The 18,827-nt window shown below is 47.6% G+C and overlaps 1 protein-coding gene across 1 annotated transcript in view; it reads left to right on the top strand.

The window, feature by feature from the left end:
• Window positions 1-18,827, top strand: part of LOC145410596 (uncharacterized) — a 61,015-nt gene that overhangs the window by 39,804 nt on the left and 2,384 nt on the right. Inside the window, exons 12-18 of the mRNA XM_080280714.1 lie at window positions 574-651; window positions 859-1,397; window positions 2,708-3,179; window positions 7,141-7,158; window positions 7,435-8,486; window positions 11,126-11,316; window positions 13,626-13,772. Coding sequence (XP_080136840.1) covers window positions 574-651; window positions 859-1,397; window positions 2,708-3,179; window positions 7,141-7,158; window positions 7,435-8,486; window positions 11,126-11,316; window positions 13,626-13,772 — 2,497 coding nt within the window. The remainder of the gene's footprint in view (window positions 1-573; window positions 652-858; window positions 1,398-2,707; window positions 3,180-7,140; window positions 7,159-7,434; window positions 8,487-11,125; window positions 11,317-13,625; window positions 13,773-18,827) is intronic.

The raw sequence follows: 18,827 nt of genomic DNA, 5'->3' as shown, positions 1-18,827 counted from the left end.
CTTGCACCTCAGGACGGCAGTCCACCTGTCCCATATCTCCCGCCTGTCGGTCTTGGGAAAGGCAAAGACTGAACGGTTGTAGGGGACAGAACTGCTGGCCTCAAGACTCTCCTTCTCAGTATTGGTGGGGCTACAGCCTGAGTGACAGTTGACGGCAGCACACTTCACCATGCTGTACATGTTTCCAGAACAAGAAAGGACAACTCATGTACTTCAAATGCACAATATAAAATATATGTTCATTATAACATTGATAAACTTATTTCACTTTTAAAACTCACTTGAATTTGTATATAGAATTAAATGCACATGATATTTGCTTTGCTCATGACTACTATGGTGAGAATCCCGTTGGAGTCATTGTGCAATCCACTGTTTTGAAACAATCACTCACACACAGGCCTTACACTAGAGACGTCTGTGGTGGTGGAGCCTTTATGAATGATAGGTTGGTAGCCAGATGTGTAGGTAGGTGTGGATGTGTGTGTGTGTGTGTGTGTGTGTGTGTGTGTGTGTGTGTGTGTGTACCAGCACTAAGTGTGTGTTCCAGCACTAACTGTGTGTACCCCACAGATCTGGAATCACCCTGATGTGCTGTACAACTTTGTGCAGAAGAAGAGCAATGAGGACTTTGACCTTGACCTTGATGAGGTGGAGGGGCGTGGCGGGGTGGGGCGGGGCAGGCGCATAGGTGGCATTCCCCTCCCCGGCCCAGGCCCAGGTCTGGGCCTGGGGCACGGTGCTGGGACGGGTGGGCCCATGAGTCTGGCCCCGCACCAGCAGGCATGGCCGCCCCCACCCCCCGCACACACACCGCGTTCCCTGGCCCCGCCCCACCACCAGCACCTGTACCAGCAGCAGCAGCAGCAGCAGCACCAGATGTCCATGATGGCACAGCCGGGCCTGGCCCAGATGGCCCCGATGCCCCAGCAGCCCGGGGCCACCATGCCCTCCATGCCCTTCCAGGACACCATGGGCAGCATGATGGGCCAGCAGGCCGGCTACGGCATGGGCCAGATGGCCGGCTATGGGGGCATGGGCATGGCCTACCCCTGGTACAACCAGTACGACCCCCGCTCCTACCCCGCCCCGTCCTCCGGCCCCGGCGGGGGCGGGGGTTCGCCCGGGTCGTACTCGTACGGGTCCGGGTCCGGGGGCGGGTATGGCGGGGCGGGCCAGCAGGTGCCGCCGGCCAGCCAGGCACTGCCGGGGTACAACATGCACATGATGCCACCAACAATGTCCAGCCCAGCCAGGCAGGCCATGGGGCTGCCCTCACCAGCACACAACCTGGGCCTGGACCAGCTGGGCCTGGCAGCACAACACGTGGACCCTTCACTGTCACACCACCTGCCACAGGACCCTCTGATGGCACTGACAGCACCACCTGCACACCAGCACCACCAGCACCACCAACAGCACCACCACCACCAACAGCAGCAGCAGCAACAACAACAGCAACAACAACAACAACAGCAGCAGCAGCAGCAGCAACAGCAGCAGCAGCAGCAGCAGCAGCAGCAGCAACAGGTATTTGTCATCATAATCATCTCAGAGTTCCCTGGCACCTTTTCCTAAGTGATTTATTTTTTGTTTATTACACCGTACTGTCGTCTTCTGTTACATAAATCCTTCCAATATCACCGTACTCTGCATAAAGCTCCCCAACACCTTTTCCAAAGTAATTTATTTATTACACCTTACTGTTCTTTTGTTTGTTACGTAAATCCTTCCAATATCATCCTACTCTGCATAAATAATATACCAAAGGATATTAACCAGCCATATCTAAAAATAAATCACGAAGGAAGAGGTGTTAGGGAGCTTCCATATTGGCTGAAATTTTGACTCTTTTGTATACATTAAAAGTCCTTTAATTTAAATGGCAGGGGACGGAGGGTCTTTCGAACTACTGGGAGGGACCGCAGAAAACGCTAGAAATATCATATGTACACTCACGATCACTAAAGTCTGCCCCGGAGTACCCCCTTCCTACCCCTGTACGGTATACCCAAGAAAACGGGGGTGAGGGGATGAAACGAGCTCCACCCACCTCTACCCCAGCCCCCAACCCATCCCCCACACCCCTACCCAGCCCCCATACCCCTACCCAGCCCCCCCACGCATCATTCTCAACCAGCAGTTACATCTCAGGCTGATTTCACGCTTAACACTTTTGGTCCCACTACTGACACAAACGTAGGACACTGGGATATGTTAAAAGTATATAATGTAACACACACACACACACACACACACACACACACACACACACACACACACACACACACACACACACACACACACACACACACACACACACACACACACACACACACACATGCACACACACACACATGCACACACACACACACACACACACACACACACACACAGGTTGGAATATGCAGTGGTAGTGTGGTCCACACACACACACACACACACACACACACACACACACACACAGGTTAGAATATGCAGTGGTAGTGTGGTCCCCACACAAAAAGAAAGATATAAACAAGATTGAGAGAATACAAAGAACAGCAACCAAGATGGTCCCCAGTCTGGCAGACCTGTCATACAGAGAGAGGCTGGAAAAGCTGGACTTGCCTTCCTTAGAGGACAGGAGAAAGAGGGGAGACATGACTGCAGTGTTCAGGACCATGGTGGCAGTAGATATTACGGGTGACATGACTGCAATGTTCAGGACCATGGTGGCAGTAGATAATATTATGGGTGACATGACTGCAGTGTTCAGGACCATGGTGGCAGTAGATAATATTATGGGAGACATGACTGCAGTGTTCAGGACCATGGTGGCAGTAGATAATATTATGGGAGACATGACTGCAGTGTTCAGGACCATGGTGGCAGTAGATAATATTATGGGTGACATGACTGCAGTGTTCAGGACCATGGTGGCAGTAGATAATATTATGGGTGACATGACTGCAGTGTTCAGGACCATGATGGCAGTAGATAATATTATGGGAGACATGACTGCAGTGTTCAGGACCATGATGGCAGTAGATAATATTATGGGAGACATGACTGCAGTGTTCAGGACCATGGTGGCAGTAGATAATATTATGGGTGACATGACTGCAGTGTTCAGGACCATGGTGGCAGTAGATAATATTATGGGTGACATGACTGCAGTGTTCAGGACCATGATGGCAGTAGATAATATTATGGGTGACATGACTGCAGTGTTCAGGACCATGGTGGCAGTAGATAAAATTGACAAAGAGGATCTGTTTGTATGGGATAAGAGAGCAACAAGAGGACACGGGATGAAATTGAAAAAGTCAAGCTGCTTGAAGGATATCAAGAAATATAGCTTTCCTTACAGAAGTATAGACTCATGGAATAGCCTGGACAAAGAGATCGTCCAGTCTAAAAACTTAAACGAGTTTAAAGCCAAATTTGACTTATTGAGAAACAGCGACAGAAACCCACGAGCATAGTACATTCCGTGTATATCACAATTAGGTATATTAGGTAATACTTAAATATTTGGAACGACTTAGACAAAGAGGTGGTGCATGAGAAAAACATTCATGTGTGTAAAGGTAGACTTGATAAATGTGGATATGGAGACAGGACAACACGAGCATTGCTCAATTCCTGTACACTACAAATAGGTAAATACAAATAGGTAAATACACACACACACACACACACACACACACACACACATACTATTTCTGTATGTCACTCCAGCAAGCACACACACACACACACACATACTATTTCTGTATGTCACTCCAGCAAACACACACACACACACACACACACACACACACACATACTATTTCTGTATGTCACTCCAGCAAACACACACACACACACACACACACACACACACACACACACACACACAGCACATGAGGCCTGGGATGGTCGTTGTTAAGGTATTTGTTTTACTGTCAACGTCATGATGCATTAATTTCTTGCTGCAGCGTGTCCATAGTTATGTGTGTGTGTGTGTGTGTGTGTGTGTGTGTGAAGCCTCGGTAAATCATAAACTCATAACTCGGATCAGTGTCACTAAGCGGGTATATGAAAAATTCAAAGTTGTGGTATGTAACATCATATAAAAAAATTCTCCTTTGCACAGTTGTCATATATACACAGTAGAACCCCATTACTGTCGAACGTATAATTAACAACTCCACTATTTAGCAATTTTCTTCCTAAAAAAAATAATTGGAAAAATACAGAATATGGGAAAGGAGGTCTGGATGATGATGATGATGATGATGATAAACTTTTTCTTTCCAGTATTTGTTTGACCAATTGAAAGGAATATTTCTATTAACACTAGCATAATTTTGTAAAGGAAAATCCGTTCCCAAAACCACTGACTTACTGTAATCCTCAGCTTATTCTTTATTTTGTATTATCTTACTCTCGTCACCGTATTCTATGCATATTTTATTACTACACCATAATTGCTGACTTCATTAATTGCTGACCACTAATTGCTGACTTCATTAATTGTAGAACTCATTAATTGCTGACTTCACTAATTGCTGAACTCACTAATTGCTGACTTCACTAATTGCAGAACTCATTAATTGCTGACTTCACTAATTGCCGACTTCACTAATTGCAGAACTCATTAATTGCTGAACTCACTAATTGCAGAACTCATTAATTGCTGAACTCACTAATTGCAGAACTCATTAATTGCTGAACTCACTAATTGCAGAACTCATTAATTGCTGAACTCACTAATTGCAGAACTCATTAATTGCTGAACTCACTAATTGCAGAACTCATTAATTGCTGAACTCACTAATTGCAGAACTCATTAATTGCTGAACTCACTAATTGCAGAACTCATTAATTGCTGAACTGACTAATAAGCCAGTTCTTCCTTAAAATAATAGTCAAAAAAATATAGAAAATATATAGCAGGAATATGAATTGAACTGGTAAGGTCCTTGTGCTGAAGGTTATATGTACGTTTAGCGCTCATTCTTTTGTTTGTTTTTGTGTTTATATGTGAAAGAGAGAATGTTGATGCAAACAGTAGTGTATTTCATTAACCCCTTAATAACCTCCGGCGTTGAACAACCCTATACAGCATCGGTGTCAGTGACGTTGAGTTCGTGTGAGCTACAAAAAACTGAACAATTATGGGAAGGGAATGAAGGTCACTGGTATGTTTCCACGACTCTACGCTACCATCCCAAGCAGTCAGGCCGTCGCTTAATCTCAGATGTTTTCGCCCCTGTGACACATGCACCGTAATTTTATTGATTCTTCTGCGAATCACAGCGAATCACAGGATGGATCTAGGAAGCTAAAGAACACATTGCCAGGTGCACCAGATGATTCTCTTCACTTCTTTAAGAAAAATAAATTGATTTAAGAACTTCAAAAATTCCAGGGTTGGCCAGGGGTGCACGCAAATTTCTGAACTCACAGTCATTGTGAGGGTTATGCCGTTAAGCCGTACCTACGATTGTTTGTTTCCAGCGCAATGGGAGAAACTCTGCCTACCGTACTCAAAGGTGAATTTTGTTTCCCAATTTTTCAACTGTGGGTTAGGTTAGGCTTGAGTTAAATTATTAGGTACAGTTAAACTAGGTTAGGTAAATTAGGACAGTCCCTTCCGCCATTACAGTGGCAAATTAAACCAGAGTTGTCACAGCCGAACAGCCAAAAACAACGGGGAAACAGGTTTAAGAAGAAATGTTTATTTATGGGTAACGCATCACAGTGTCAGTGGTTCAAGGAGTACACAATCTATCTGTCTATCTATAGCCCGATGCTCTAATCCTGATAAATGTCACTTTCGGGTAGGCGTCAATAATTAGCGAATTTCAAGAATTAACGAGGGAGTTTGGAATGTAACCCACGCTAATTTCGGGGGGAGGGCACTGTAGTGTTAAGAGACGTCGTAGTTGTAATATATTGTACTTTGGTGTGCCTTGATACCTGTATGCAGGAAAATGTGGTGATTTATGCGGATTAAGAGTACAAACGTGGAGGCGATTTGTTTGTGGCCACCCCGAACGGGATTGAGGCGTCTGGCAATAGATAGATAGAGATTGATAGAGTACAAACCCGTGTAGGTTGGACAGTTGCGTAATTCAGACCGAGTTACCCACCAGTTAGTCCGGGTTACCAAGGCTTGACTGCACTTTGTACATATCCCGGTGTTTAATGTTTGTATTAGTGATGTGACTGTGAGTGTAAAGTATGAGGTTAGGCTGAGACACAACTGCCAGTTAAGAATGATGAGTGGGGGGGGGTTGGGAGGGGTTGGGGTATGGGGAGGGTTGGGAGCTGAGGTAGAGGGGGGTGGAGCTTGTTTCATCCCCCCCCCCTTCATCTTCCATGGGTATATAGGGGTAGGAAGGGGCACCGCTGGGGAGAAATTAGTGATCGTGAGTGTACATGATCATTAAATAAACACTTGAAATGATATTGTTATTGTTTTACTCACTGGAAATGCATAGAAGTGTACATGAACAGTTGCAGGCAGGTACAGCCAAGGCCAAGGGCAAGGCCAAGCCAGATAAAGCCTTAGATAAAGAACAGAAAAATTTGAAATAAGACCAGAAAAATTCGAAAAATTTCACCTTGAAAATTTCAGAGTATTGGGATTATTGGATTATTGGTCATCGTATTGGAAGACTTTTACTGTATGCCATTTATTACATAATTTAGTCAGTAACCAAAAACCTCTCTCTCTCTCTCTCTCTCTCTCTCCCCCCCCCCTCCCTTCTGTCCTTCCCTCCCTCCTTCCTTCCTTTCCCCCTTCCCTCTCTCCTTCCTTTTCTCCCTCCCTCTCTCCTTCCTTTTCTCCCTCCCTCTCTCCTTCCTTTTCTCCTTCCCTCTCTGCTTCCTTCCCTCCTTCCCTCTCTGCTTCCTTCCCTCCTTCCTCTGTACTTCCCTCCTTCCCTCTGTACTTCCCTCCTTCCCTCTCCTTTCTTTCCTCCTTCCCTCTCTGCTTCCTTCCCTCCTTCCTTCCTATCCTCCTTCCCTCTGTACCTCCTTCCATCCTTCACCTATCTTACCTCTCCTCCTTTCATGTTTCTTTGCTCAGCCTGCCTCTCTTCTGCACTATGGGTGACTTGAGCATTATAGACAGCCAGTCAGCAGTTAATTTGTTTTGTGTTTCAGCAGCAGCAGCAACAGCAGGTACAACAGCAGCAGCAGCAGCAGCAGCAGCAGCAGCAGCAGGCAGGTGGTGGTCTTGGACTGGGTGTGGGTGGTCAGGGTCTGTACCCAAGCAACGGTCCTAGTGAACCCAGTCCAGGTCACCCCTCCACACCCGCCACCCCTGCCACCCCAGCCACACCTGCCACACCCCGCCCCGCCTCACCCACCGCCACCACCACACCTGCTCCTGCCCCGGTGCCAGTCAGCCAGGCCCCCACGGCCCCCACCACACCCTCAGCCCCGGCACCCACTCAGGACGATGCCGCCACCACCACCGAGGATGCCTCATGCCAGCCGGAGGATCCCGGGGCGGGCGGAGACAACCCCAAGAAGGAGGATGGCAAGGAGGAGGAGGAGGGCGGGGAGGAGGGCGGCAAGGACGATAAGAAGGAGGACGTGAAGAAGGAGGAGATGACCTTGGAGTGGGCGGAGCAGCTGTTCCAGGACTACTGTCCCGGCACGCTGGCCACGTCGGCCAAGTTCCAGATCTTCTTCCAGCTCCTGGATGGGTGCGTGCGTGCGTCGGACCGCATGCTGGTGTTCTCACAGTCCCTGTTCACCCTGACGCTGCTGGAGGAGTTCCTGCAGCGGTCGTATGTGCCGGGCACCTGCGAGGGGTGGCAGCGCAACCGCTCCTACTTCCGCCTGGACGGCAGCACCTCCGCCCAGGACCGGGAGCGCCTCATCAACGAGTTCAACCTCAACCCGGCCATCAGGCTGTTCCTGGTGTCCACGCGTGCCGGCAGTCTGGGCATCAACCTGGTGGGCGCCAACCGCGTCATCGTGTTCGACGCCTCCTTCAACCCCTGCCACGACACCCAGGCGGTGTGCCGCGTCTACCGCTATGGCCAGAAGAAGGAAGTGCACATCTACCGCCTGGTGACCGACAACTCCCTGGAGAAGCGCATCTACGACCGGCAGGTCAACAAGCAGGGCATCTCCGACCGCATCGTGGACGAGCTCAACCCCGACGCCCACCTGTCCTCCAAGGAGATCTCCAACCTGCTGGTGGAGAACGAGGAAGACCCCGACCCGGTCGACCTGGCCGAGAAGGTGGAGAACTTCCGCGACGAGGTGCTGAAGGAGATGGTGCTGAAGCTGACCAACCTGCTGACCAAGGAACCCTTCAAGCACGAGAGTCTCCTGGTCGACCGCAAGGACAAGAAGCTGTCCCGGGCCGAGAAGAGGCTGGCCAAACGGTCCTACGAGCTGGAGAAGCAGGCCAACATCAGCTACAGCCGGCCATCCTATGCGGCCTTCTACCCCAAGACACAGGGTGGCCAGGTGGTGATGGGCACCAAGATTGGGTATGTTGCCTTAATGCTGTCACCTGAGGGCACTGCCTCACTACACCTGTGTGTGGTACTGTTGGGGTTACTGTACCACTACCACACCAGTACCACAGTAATACCACACCAGTACCACACCACTACCACACCAGTACCACACCACTACTGCACCACTACCACACCACTACTGCACCACTACCACACCAGTACCACACCTCTACCACACCACTACCACACCACTACCACACCACTACCGCACCACTACCACACCACTACCACACCACTACCACACCTCTACCACACCACTACCACACCACTACCACACCAGGACCACACCTCTACCACACCACTACCACACCATTACCACACCTCTACCACACCACTACCACACCACTACCACACCACTACCACACTACTACCACACCACTACCACAGTAATACACCACTACCACACCACTACCACACCACTACCACAATAATACACCACTGCCACACCACTACCACACCAGTACCACACCACTACCACAGTAATACCACACCAGTACCACACCACTACCACAATAATACACCACTGCCACACCAGTACCACACCAGTACAACACCATTACCACACCACTACCACACCAGTACCACACCACTACCACACCACTACCACAGTAATACACCACTGCCACACCAGTACCACACCACTACCACACCACTACCACACCACCACCACACCACTACCACAGTAATACCACACCACTACCACAGTAATACCACACCACTACCGCAGTAATACCACACCACTACTGCACCACTACCACACCACTACTGCACCACTACCACACCACTACCACAGTAATACCACACCACTACCACACCACTACCACACCACTGCCACACCACTACCACAGTAATACCACACCACTACCACAGTAATACCACACCACTACCACACCACTACCACAGTAATACCACACCACTACCACAGTAATACCACACCACTACCACACCACTACTGCACCACTACCACACCACTACCACAGTAATACACCACTACCACACCACTACCACACCACTTCCACACCACTACCACACCACTGCCACACCACTGCCACACCAGTACCACACCGCTACCACAGTAATACCACACCAGTACCACACCAGAACCACACCAGAACCACACCACTACCACACCACTACCACAGTAATACCACACCAGTACCACACCACTACCACACCACTAACACACCAGTACCACACCAGTACCACAGTAATACCACACCAGTACCACATCACTACCACACCACTACCACAGTAATACCACACCAGTACCACATCACTACCACACCACTACCACAGTAATACCACACCAGAACCACACCACTACCACACTAGTACCACACCACTACCACACTAGTACCACACCACTACCACACCACAACCACACCACTACCACACCACTACCACAGTAATACCACACCAGTACCACATTAATACCACACCAGTACCACACTAATACAACACCACTACCACACCACTGCCACACTAGCACCACGCCACTGCCACACCACTACCACACCACTACCACATTAATACCACATCAGTACCACAGTAGTACCACATTCCTACCACACAAATACCACATTGGAATACAGTACACTCACCCAAGAACCTCAGTATAACAGACTTCTTGTTTAATGGACTTAGTAAAAATTGTGTGTGTGTGTGTGTGTGTGTGTGTGTGCTGGAGTGACATACAGAAATAGTGTGTATGTGTGTGTGTGTGTGTGTGTGTGTGTGTGTGTGTGTGTGCTGGAGTGACATACAGAAACAGTGTGTGTGTGTGTGTGTTGGAATGACATACAAAAATTGTGTGTGTGTGTGTGTGTTGGAATGACTGATACAAAACTCGTGTGTGTGTGTGTGTGTGTGTGTGTGTGTGTGTGTTGCCACAGATCAGAATATATCGTAAGTACCAATGACTTTTGTAGTGCAGTAGACCCTGGGATAGTGGGTATTGGATTTAACGTAATGCTGTACTAGTCATGAAGAAGTGCTATAACAAACAGTGTGTGTACAGTGGGGTGTAGTGGGTCGCAGTACATGTGCTTCCCACGCTCTGTACTCCAACCTGGCCTGAAGTTACCCCCGCATCATGATTGCTGAGTTGTAATGCTGTACTAGTCATGAAGAAGTGCTATGATGTGAAATAAGCTGCATAAGGGTGAAATCCTGGGCCAAGTTAGTGTAAAATGGGTATAGCTAACATTTTTAGTACTAGAATGTGCTACTGTACTAGTCATGAAGAAGTGTTATATTGGATTTGGATATAACACACTATGTACTGTGTTATCACCAATTGTGTTTATAAATTATACAAATATTGTGTTAAAAATCTATCTGTCTATTATCTATTGCCAGACGCCTTGATCACGTAAGGGGTGGCCATAGACAAATCGCCTCCATGTCGCCCTGTCCCCTGCTGTTTTGCTGCCCTCCCCCCAGCTTACACCCCCCCTCTCATGTACCTCTCCACTCCATCCCTCCATCTCATCCTTGGCCTCCCCCTCCCCCCCTCCACCTCACTCACACTCTCCTCATCAGTCTCTCACTCTCCATCCTCTCCACTCCATCCCTCCATCTCATCCCCTCATTGTCTTTGTGTGTCGCAGGGGTGTTGTTTATGCGAAGCCGGTGGGCACGGTGAGGCCCCTGCAGGCGGAGATGGGGCAGCGGTTGGAGGGGCAGGGCGGGGCGATCATCCACCGCCCCAATATCCTGACCCGCGGGGCGACACCCAACTTCCCCGTCGAGGCCTTGGCCAAGCAGGGGGTTTCAGTACAACAGATTACAGTGCCAAAAGGTGAGGAAGTAGAGGGTGGGGGGAGAAGGGTGGGCTTGGTGTGGGAGGGAAGGGTGGGATTGGGTAGGGTGGGATAGGGTAGGGTAGGGTTGGGTAGGGGAGGGGAGGCTTGGTGTGGGAGGGTAGGGTGGGGTTGGTAGGGAACGGTAGGATAGGGTTATAATTGCTTTGGAAAGTACAAACACCCAATGATGACCCATTCCCAGTACCTCTCCGTTGGTGGTGTCTGGCAACCTCCACGGCCTAGTTATATTGCCTATACTACACGCCAGAAAGAGCAATATTTTGGTAAACAACACAAAAAGCAATATGTCAGTGTTGTTGGTGTGTGTCTTGCATTCCGTGAGTGAAAACCACAATACAGGCGCTGTGTGACGATGAGGCTTAGCTGTAGGGAAGAATGTGAAACGCATGGCCTCTCACTCAGTGGTTTCAGGGTTATAATATGGAGGAACTCTTGTAATACTTATTTTACATCAACATTACTGAAGGAAAAGCCACTCACTCTCAGTCACTCATCCTTGGCCCACGGATGAAGGTATTGTTGAATCATGAGTTTAATCAAATCATGACAATAAACGTGTAAAAACAGATCATTGTCCACATTTAGATCACTGGGCAGGATGATATTTATGCTGGAAGACAAAACCGTGAGCACTGTAAGCAAGATGCATCCTGAACACGAAACTACAACCTCTCAGCATGACCAGATTATAGCTCTTTATTTACCAGACATTCCAGCAAGACAGATATCCCAGCAGCGTAACATCAACAAGAGGACAGTCAGCAGATGGATGCAGAGGCAGAGAGAGAGGCAGAGCATAGAAAATTTGCCAAGAAGTGGAGCCCCTCGTAGCACAAAGACCAAGACAGATTATTGCATGTGCCCAAGACAACCCCTAACCACCTGCGTTGCTGTCAAGAAACAGATTAATTAGCTGGTATTCAGGGAAGGTAGTGAAACCAGCGCAAGTATTGGGGGAGAATTGGTCGTTTTTATTCACACGATGAAATTCGAACATGTAATGAAATACAGTCAGACCTCACTATAACGGACTAATTGGGACCCCAGCTGTTCTGAAAAATGCGAAATTCTGATAAAAGTGACATCCGGGCTTCCCTCTGCTAATTTGGACTTTTTCTGATATATCAGACGTTAGTCCGGATCACATGAATGATTTATAAACTGTTTTGACTACCATTGCTGTACTGTACTGTGTTATATCTTCACTACAATAATCCAATGGTATAATATATATAATAATACTGTACTGTGTTATATCTTCACTACAATAATCCAATGGTATAATATATATAATAATACTGTACTGTGTTATATCTTCACTACAATAATCCAATGGTATAATATATATAATAATACTGTACTGTGTTATATCTTCACTACAATAATCCAATGGTATAATATATATAATAATACTGTATTGTGTTATATCTTCACTACAATAATCCAATGGTATAATATATATAATAATACTGTATTGTACACTGATTTATTTACCTTATTGTGGTGAACACAGCTGAAGTGGCCAGGCAGTCCGCACTGCTTCTGGCTTTATTTGACTTTTTCCCATATATACGAATTTAGTCCGGCAGCTCCAAGAGTCCGATAAATGCGAATTCCGGTCTATTGAAGTCCGTTATATCGAGGTTTTGCTGTATGTAGGGCAGTGTCGTGGAGGAGGTCAAGAGGGAGAGGGTGATAGTCAAACGCAAGAGTGACAGTGAAGAGAACTAAACATGAAAAAGACCGTCAAGAGGAAAGGGGGAATTGTGACACAGGTTGACACACACGCACTCATCCGTGGTGTGATACCACCATTACCTGCCTCTTTTACCACCACCACCACCACCACCACCATCATTGCCCTCCTCTTTATCACCACCACCACCAGTAACCTACATCACCACCATCATTGCCCTCCTCCTCTCCAAATGCTCATCATCATCATCATCATCATCAACACTGCCCTCCTCCTCACCAAACACTCATCATTATCACCACCAATATCCTACATCATCATCATCACCATCACCATCACCATCATCATTGCCCTCCTCCTCACCAAACACTCATCATCATCATCATCATATAGTATCCTACATCATCACCACCATCAACACCCCCCTCCTCCTCTCCAAATGATCATCATCATCATCATCATCATCATCATCATCACCATCTTACCCTCCTCTTCTGTCACCACACCACCAATGTCCTACACCATCACCACCATCAACACCCCCCTCCTCCTCTCCAAACGCTCATCATCATCATCATCTCCCAACAGACGTCAGCATCCCCACAAACTCGGGGGACGGAAAGCCGATCCTGCTGAAGTCCGGCCAGTCAGTGATGGTGATCAAGACGCAGAAGGGAATATACCTGAGGCTCAACGATGGCAAGATTGTGGCCATCAGAGTGCCCCCAGGGAACGGTGAGTGCAGGGAGGGAGGAAAGGGGCAAAGGGAGAGAAGGAGGGAGGGAGGAAAGGGGCAAAGGGAGAGGAGGGAGGGAGGAAAGATTGAGTGACTGAGAGCATTGAGGAAGGATGAGGTGGTCAGTGACAGATGGAGGTAGGAAGACATGAGACAGGAAGGGAGGAAGGGAAAGGAAGGGAGAGGAGGAGGGAGCGAGGAAAGCATGAGAAGGGAGAGAAGGAGGGAGGGAGGAAAGGGAGAGAAGGAGGGAGGGAGGAAAGAATGAGTGACTGAGAGCACTGAGGATGGATGAGGTGGTCAGTGAGAGATGGAGGTAGGAAGACATGAGACAGGAAGGAAGGAAGGAAAGGAAGGGAGAAAAGGGAGGGAGGGAAGGAAGGAAGGAAGGAAGGAAGGGAGGAAAGAATGAGAAGGGAGGGAAGAGGTAAGAAAGGAAAGGCAGAGAGAAAGAGGGAGGGAGGAAAACTTGAGAAATAGAGGGAATTGAGTGAAATAGTGTGTGGAGGAACAGTGAGGTGTGAGTGAGAGAGAGTGAGAGGGAGGGAGGGAAGGAAGGGAGGGAGGGAGGAAAGGAAGGAAGAAAGGGAGAGAGAAAGGAAGGAGGGAAGGAAGAAAGAAAGGGAGAGAGAGAGAGAGAGAGAGAGAGAGAGAGAGAGAGAGAGAGAGAAAACCACACTGAAACAGTAAGTGGTTTGGGGAGGGAGGAAGGGAGGGAAGTGAGAGAATGAATGACTTGTGTGAAACTGTTAAGGGAGGAAGGAAATACAGAAAGAGTAGAGGGAGAGAGTAGTAGTAGTAGTAGTAGTAGTAGTAGTAGCAGCAATAGTAATAGTAGTAGTAGTAGTAGCGGTAGTAGTAGTAGCAGTAGTAGTAGTAGCAGTAGTAGTAGTAGTATCAATAGCAGAAGTAGTAGTAGTAGCAGTAGCAGCAGTAGTAATAGTAGTAGTAGTAGCAGTAGTAATAGTAGCAGTAGTAGTAGTAGTATCAATAGCAGAAGTAGTAGTAGTAGTAGCAATAATAGTAGTAGCAGTAGTAGTTGCAATAGTAGTAGTAGTAGTAGTAGTAGTAGTACATTCATAGGGATGTGAACCCAGTGGACTGCTGGCTAAATTGTGGTGTGGTGTGGTGTGGTGCGGTAAGGTGTGGCATTATGTGGTATGGTGTGGTATGGTATGATGTGTGGTGTGGTGTGGTATGGTGTGGTATGGTATGATGTGTGGTGTGGTGTGGTATGGTATGGTATGGTGTGGTGTGGTATGGTGTGTGTGGTGTAGTGTGGCATGGTGTGGTATGGTATGGTGTGGTGTGGTGTGGTGTGGCATGGTATGGTGTGGCATGATGTGATATGGTGTGGTATGGTATGATGTGGTGTAGTGTGGTATGGTGTGGTGTGGTATTTTGTGTGGTGTAGTGTGGTGTGGTGTGGTGTGGTGTGGTGTATTATGGTATGGTATGGTGTAGTGTGGTATGGTGTGGTGTGGTATGGTATGGTGTGGTGTGGTATGGTGTGGTATGGTGTGGTGTGGTATGGTATGGTGTGGTGTGGTATGGTATGGTGTGGTATGGTGTGGTGTGGTGTGGTATGGTATGGTGTGGTATGGTATGGTGTGGTATGGTATGGTGTGGTATGGTGTGGTGTGGTATGGTATGGTGTGGTATGGTGTGGTGTGGTATGGTGTGGTGTGGTATGGTGTGGTATGGTGTGGTGTGGTATGGTGTGGTGTGGTATGGTGTGGTGTGGTATGGTGTGGTATGGTATGGTGTGGTATGGTGTGGTGTGGTATTGTATGGTGTGGTGTGGTATGGTGTGGTGTGGTGTGGTATGGTATGGTGTGGTGTGGTATGGTATGGTATGGTGTGGTGTGGTATGGTGTGGTATGGTGTGGTGTGGTGTGGTATGGTATGGTGTGGTGTGGTATGGTATGGTATGGTGTGGTGTGGTATGGTGTGGTATGGTATGGTATGGTATGGTATGGTGTGGTGTGGTATGGTATGGTGTGGTATGGTGTGGTGTGGTGTGGTATGGTATGGTATGGTGTGGTATGGTATGGTATGGTGTGGTATGGTGTGGTATGGTATGGTATGGTGTGGTGTGGTATGGTATGGTATGGTATGGTGTGGTATGGTGTGGTATGGTGTGGTATGGTATGGTGTGGTATGGTGTGGTATGGTATGGTGTGGTATGGTGTGGTGTGGTGTGGTATGGTATGGTATGGTATGGTGTGGTATGGTGTGGTATGGTATGGTATGGTATGGTGTGGTGTGGTATGGTATGATATGGTGTGGTGTGGTATGGTATGGTGTGGTGTGGTATGGTATGGTGTGGTGTGGTATGGTGTGGTGTGGTATGGTATGGTGTGGTATGGTATAGTATGGTATGGTATGGTGTGGTGGTATGGTATGGTGTGGTATGGTGTGGTGTGGTATGGTGTGGTATGGTATGGTGTGGTGTGGTGTGGTGTGGTGTGTGGTGCAGTATGGTGTGGTGTGATTTTCTTTTTTTTAATGCGAGGAAGAAGGAACCAAAGGCCATGAGCCCACAATAACTGTTCCTTCCAAGAGAAAAACAAAATACAAAAGAGAACCAAATTCAAGATCCGATCATTTCGAGATGCCTGGACACACTGTGTTTGAAAGACTGGAGATCATAGAAAGCAGGAAATACAGACAGAGGGAGACATTTCCAGAGTTGACCTGTTGCATACATGAAGGACTGGGAGTAGCGGTTAACTCTTGCATTAGAGAGTTGGACAGAAAAGGGATGAGAGTTTGTTGCTAGACGGGTGCTACGCGCCCGTTGTAGAGGTGGGGGATGCAAGCAGACAGTTCAGAGGAGCAGTGACCATTGAAGTAGCGATAGAAAAGAGATAAAGATGCAACAGTGCGGCGAAGAGACAGAGGTTGAAGGGAGTCAGTAAGAGGAGAGAGTTAATGAGACGATTAGCCTTTGACTCCACCCTATTGAGAAGAGCTGTATGTGGGGAGCTTCCCCACACATGAGAGTTGTACTCTACACAGGGGCGGACAAAACCCCTGTATAGAGTCAACAATTGTGCAGGGGTAAAGAAGGAACGGAGTCGGCTTAGCACACCCAATCTCTTGGAAGCAGATTTTACAAAAGATGTAATATGATCTTTCCAAGATAAGTCCCGAGTAAGTGAAACCCCAAGCATGTTCAAGGATGATGCAGGCTTAAGCTGAATATTATTAAACATTAGTGTGTATACCTGTGAAAGATTTTGTTGGGTTGATGGGTCTTAGATGCATTAAAAAACAACCATATTATTTATACCCTAGTCAGAGATACGAGCCAAGTCAGACATTAGGTGTGCCATAGCCTCATCCCTTGCTTGTTGAAGTAACTGCTGAGATGGACGTTGTGGGAACCGAATGGAAAGGTGAAGGGTGGAGTCATCAGCGTATGAGTGGATAGGGTTAGATGTACAGATTAGAAGGTCATTGATGAATAAAAGGAAGAGAGTTGGTGATAGGACAGAGCCCTGAGGAACACCACTGTTGATAGATCTAGGAGAAGAATGATGACCTTCTACAACAGCGGCTATAGAACGACCAGAAAGGAAGCTAGTGATGAAGGCACAGATAGAAGGATAGAAACCGTAGGAGGGCAGTTTGGAAAGTAAAGATTTATGCCAGACTCGATCGAAAGCCTTTGAGATGTCAAGTGCAATGGCAAAGCTTTCGCCAAAGTCCCGAAAGGAGGATGACCAGGAGTCTGAAAGGTAGGTGAGAAGATTGCCAGTGGAGCGTCCCTGACGGAACCCATACTGACGATCAGAAAGAAGGTTGTGATGGGAAAGATGCTTTAATATTTTCTATTAAGAATTGACTCAAAAACTTTTGAGACACAGGATGTTAAAGCAATTGGATGATAGAGGGTTGGGAGTGGTCACCCTTCTTTGGGACTGGCTGAATGAGAGCAAACTTCCAGCAAGAAGGAAAGGTACAAGTTGACAGACAAAGGCGAAAGAGTTTTCCTAAGCAGAGTGTAAGCACAGAAGCACAGTTCTTGAGAACAACAGGAGGGACCCCATCAGGCCCATATGCCTTGTTAGTACTGAGGCCAGTGATGGCAGAAAATACATCAACTGAAGAAATTTTAATGTCAGCCATGAGGAAGTCAGAGGGGGGAAGTGATGGAGGAACAGCACCGGAATCGTCTAAGGTGGAATTGGAGGAGAAAGTCTGAGCGAAGAGATCTGTTTTATCAGTAGAAGAAATAGCTACAGAGCCATCAGAGTAGAAAAGAGGAGGGAAGGATGATGAGGTAAAGTTGTTAGAAAGGTTTTTGGCAAGGTGCCAGAAGAAGCGGGAAGAATTCGAGTTGGAGAGTTGAGAGCATTTAGTATGGATGAAATTATTTTTAGCTGAGCGAAGAACAGACTTAGCGCGATTCCGGGCAGAAATGTATAAAAGATGTGATTCAGGGGTGGGTTGGCTCCGGTACCTTTTGTAGGCCCTCTCCTTGTTGCAGACAGCATTAGAACAAGCGTGATTAAACCAAGGCTTTCTTGCGTTAGTCAAAGGATATGAGAAAGGAATGTATGCTTCCATGCCCGAGAGAATAACCTCTGTGTGTGTAGTGTGGCATGGTGTAGTGTGGTATGGTATATGGTGTTGTGTGGTATGGTGTGGTATGGTATATGGTGTAGTGTGGTATGGTGTGGTATGGTATATGGTGTAGTGTGGTATGGTTTGGTATGGTATATGGTGTAGTGTAGCATGGTGTTATATGGTGTGGTATGGTATATGGTGTAGTGTGGCATGGTGTGATATGGTGTGGTATGGTATATGGTGTAATGATATGGTATGGTGTGGTATGGTATATGGTGTAGTGTGGCATGGTGTGGTGTGTGATATGGTGTGGTATAGTATGGTATATGGTGTAGAGTGGCATGGTGTGGTGTGGTGTGTGATATGGTGGTATGGTGTGGTATAGTATGGTATATGGTGTAGTGTAGTGTGACATGGTGTGGTGTGGTATGGTGTGGTATGGTGTGGTGTGGCATGGTGTGGTATAATATCCTGTACTC

Source organism: Coenobita brevimanus, chromosome 10 (assembly GCF_032717465.1).
Source record: "Coenobita brevimanus isolate Jiangsu-jjx chromosome 10, ASM3271746v2, whole genome shotgun sequence".
Lineage (NCBI taxonomy): Eukaryota > Metazoa > Arthropoda > Malacostraca > Decapoda > Coenobitidae > Coenobita > Coenobita brevimanus.
Note: the sequence above shows the minus strand (reverse complement) of the source record. Positions and strands in the feature narration are given on the sequence as shown.